The 3,869-nt window shown below is 45.0% G+C and overlaps 2 protein-coding genes across 2 annotated transcripts; both read left to right on the forward strand.

Annotated features, from left to right (window-relative positions):
• Positions 1-247: 247 nt before the first annotated feature.
• On the forward strand, positions 248-1,386 carry LOC106323676. The gene is made up of 2 exons (XM_013761760.1): positions 248-749; positions 860-1,386. The coding sequence occupies exons 1-2, from the start codon at positions 248-250 to the stop codon at positions 1,384-1,386; spliced, it is 1,029 nt and encodes a 342-aa protein (XP_013617214.1).
• Positions 1,387-1,903: 517 nt separating this feature from the next.
• LOC106323677 lies at positions 1,904-3,429 on the forward strand. The gene is made up of 5 exons (XM_013761761.1): positions 1,904-2,152; positions 2,287-2,400; positions 2,524-2,668; positions 2,756-3,230; positions 3,333-3,429. Exons 1-5 carry the CDS (start codon positions 1,904-1,906, stop codon positions 3,427-3,429), a joined length of 1,080 nt encoding a protein of 359 aa, XP_013617215.1.
• Positions 3,430-3,869: the final 440 nt, after the last annotated feature.

The raw sequence follows: 3,869 nt of genomic DNA on the forward strand, positions 1-3,869 counted from the left end.
GAAGATGTTCATCCTCAGCCAAGCTCAGAATCAATTTCAGAGCCGGCAGAATAATCTGCAGGCTGCGCCTGCAACCTCGAGCGGTCCGCCAGATGAGCTAAAGGGAATGATGCAACAACTTCTGCAGGGCCAGCAGATTCAAGAAAAAGCACTGAACCAGGTTACAACCGAGATAAACACTCGGATGGACAACATGTTCACGGAATTGAATTCCAAATATGATGTTGTAGCAAGCCACATAAGGTAGATGGATGTTCAGATTGCTCAAACTGCTGAAACAATAAAAAGGCAACAGGGAACACTCCCATGGAAAACATACAAGAATCCCAAGGACTGTAATGCAGTCGAACTGAGAAGTGGAAGACATCTATCAGATCCTGTCCCCAAGAAGCTCACTGCTCAAGAGAAGGGAAAACAGAAAGAGGGAGAACAACCTCCACTTGAGGATGTCCACGACGATGAACATGAACTGGAACAACCAACAGTCGTAAAACCAGTAGCTCTCACGACGCAAGATCTACCTGTTCCTACTCGCGTCTACACTCCAAAAGTTCCCTACCCAGTCTCTGCTAAGAAATCACGCAAAGATTGTGAAGAGATGAAGTGCAAGAAGATGCTAGATGAGTTGAATGTTAAGTTATCTCTCATGGATGCTATTCAGATGATTCCTTCAATGCACAGTCTTGTGAAAGGGCTGATCTCTAGGAAGACCTCTGCAGACAGCAACATCATGATGGTCTCGAAAGAATGCAGCGCAGTCCTTCAAAATAAAATAGTCAGGAAATTAGAAGATCCTGGAAACTTTGTTCTCTCGGTTTAGATTGGAAAACAGTCTTCGCTTGTTCTTTATGTGATTTAGGTTCCAGTGTGAATCTCATGCCCTACTCAGTTGCAAAACACATGGGACTAACCAATTTCAAGCCAACCAGGATTTCATTGGTGTTCGCAGACAGATCAGTAAAGTTGCCAGTAGGTGTTCTCGAAGACTTGCAAGTTCAAATTGGTGACACCACAATTCCGGCAGATTTCATGGTTCTGGAGCTCGAAGATGAACCGAAAGACCCTCTCATTCTAGGCCAAACTTTCCTATGCATAGCTGGTGCAATCATTGATGTCCGCAATGGGAGGATCGATCTCCAACTGGGAGATATTGTGATGAAGTTTGAGATGGACGAGCTGCTCAAACGACCTATGCTAGATGGTCAGAACTTCATGATTGACGAAGAGAACGCCGCCTTGACCCCTCAACAAGGGATGATCGAAGAAATCCTCGCAGATGATCCTTTGGAAGTAGCCCTGATACGAGTAGAGTCTGAGCAGAACACATGCAACGTTGATGCTAACGGGTACGAAAAGATGCTAGACTCGAGTGGAAGCATTGAATAGACTGTCGCTTTCCTAAGTCTGGGGGAGACAAGCAATCAGCCTCCACCAGAAGGAGCAGCCGCTCCCAAAAGGCCGGAAAAACTGACCAGCCTACTCGATGAATCCTGGAGCGAACTCAAGGCTCCAAAGATCGAATTAAAGTCCCTTCCAGCGGGACTCAGGTATGCGCTTCTTGGACCTAATTCCACATATCCTGTCATTGTGAACTCTGAGCTAAATAATGTGGAAACTGCTAAACTATTGTGTGAATTGAGAAAATACCGCAAGGCAATAGGATATTCATTAGAAGACATTCCCGGTATTTCACCAGATTTATGCATGCATAGAATACACCTAGAAGATGAATCGATGACTTCTGTAGAACATCATAGGCGGTTAAACCCAAATCTAAAAGATGTTGTTAAGAAAGAGATAATGAAACTTCTAGAAGCTGGTGTAATCTATGCGATTTCTGATAGCAAGTGGGTTAGTCCTGTTCATGTAGTTCCTAAGAAAGGGGGGATCACTGTGGTTGCTAATGAAAAGAATCAGGAGTTTCCTCAGACATGCTAGCTTTTACAAAAGATTCATCAAGGACTTCTCCAAAATCGCAAGACCTCTCACTCGACTGCTCTGCAAGGAGACAAAATTCAAGTTTGATAGCGATTGCTTGGCAGCTTTCCACACGATCAAAGGATCTCTAGTCAGGGCACCCATCGTGCAACCACCAGACTGGGAGCTCCCTTTCGAGATCAAGACGGACGCAAGCGATTTTGACATTGGAGCTGTGCTCGGCCAATGAAAAGATAAGAAACTTCACGTGATCTATTACGCGAGCAGAACACTAGACGAAGCTCAATGTCGCTATGCAACTACAGAAAAGGAACTTCTAGCAATTATCTACGCCTTTGAAAAGTTCAGGTCCTACCTAGTTGGTTCCAAGGTGATAGTGCCCACGGATTATGCAGCATTGAGGTATTTACTAACGAAGAAGGATGCGAAACTAAGGCTACTCCGATGGATCTTATTGCTCCAGTAATTTGACCTAGAAATCAAAGACAAAAAGGGCATTGAGAATGGCGTTGCAGACCACCTCTCCAGAATGAAGATAGATGAAAACACAGCACTTGATGACACCTTTTCTATGCGATCAAAAAGAAATATCCCAATCTTCCATTGTTTGCTGAGATCGCCAACTATTTGGCTGCTGAGAAAGAACCTGTCAAATTCTCTGGCAATGAGAAACGAAAATTTCTAAGAGGAGCAAGACACTACTATTGGGATGAGCCATATCTGTACCGAAGTTGCAAGGATTGAGTATTCCGACGTTCTGCATCTGAGTCCGAGATTCCAGGAATCCTCTATCACTGTCATGGTTCCTCTTATGCAGGGCACTTTGCGACATTTAAAACCGTGTCTAAGATCCTTCAAGCCGGTTTGTGGTGGCCAACAATGTTCCAAGATGCCCATTCCTACATCTCAAGATGCGACTCATGCCAGCGCCAAGGGAATATCAGTAAACGGAATGACATTCCTCAGAACTTCATCTTTGAGGTTGAAGTATTCGATTATTGGGGAATTGATTTCATGGGACCATTCCCACCATCTTTCAAGAACGAGTACATATTGGTAGCAGTTGACTACGTTTCTAATTGGGTGGAACCAATAGCCAGCCCCACAAATGATGCAAAGGTGGTGACTAAGATGTTCAAAACCATAATCTTTCCAAGATTTGGGGTGCCGCGAGTAGTCATCAGTGATGGGGGTAGTCACTTCATCAACAAGATCTTTGCAGGTCTATTGAAGAAGAACGGTGTGCAACACAAGGTAGCAATGCCATATCACCCTCAAACTAGTGGAAAACTGTAAGTTTCAAACAGAGAGATCAAGAGCATCCTGCAGAAAACAGTTAACACAAGTCGCAAGGATTGGTCACTCAAGCTAGACAACGCTCTCTGGGCTTACAGAACGGCCTACAAAACACCAATCGGAACCACTCCCTACAATCTGGTGTACAGTAAGGCTTGTCACCTACCAGTTGAGTTGGAGTACAAGGCAGCATGAGCCGTGAAGCTACTCAACTTCGACATCAAACCAGCAGCAGAAAGACGATCCATGCAAATCCACGAGGAGGAGGAAATTAGGCATCTTGCCTATGAAAGCTCTAAGATCTACAAGGAGCGCACTAAAGCCTATCATGACAAGAGGATCATCAGCCACAACTTCCCAACACGATTCGTCGACGCCGGGGCTTTGAGTGACCTAGGCCTCCATGAGTATTTGCATGCAGTTCTCTAAGTGCTGGGAATAGCTGATCTCTGTCACCGAACTCACCCGCTGTACCCAGATTTGGTGAGGAAAGTCCTAGTCACCGCGGAGCTAACCTTCAAGTGGCCCAGTTTCCGAATCTTTGAGGAGGCTTCCTTCACTTTCTTTGCGAGCGGTGTTAAGCATTCCATCAGTTTGGAGACGCTGACTGAGATTTATGACATCTCCGAGGAATA

This window comes from Brassica oleracea, chromosome C2 (genome assembly GCF_000695525.1).
Source record: "Brassica oleracea var. oleracea cultivar TO1000 chromosome C2, BOL, whole genome shotgun sequence".
NCBI lineage: Eukaryota > Viridiplantae > Streptophyta > Magnoliopsida > Brassicales > Brassicaceae > Brassica > Brassica oleracea.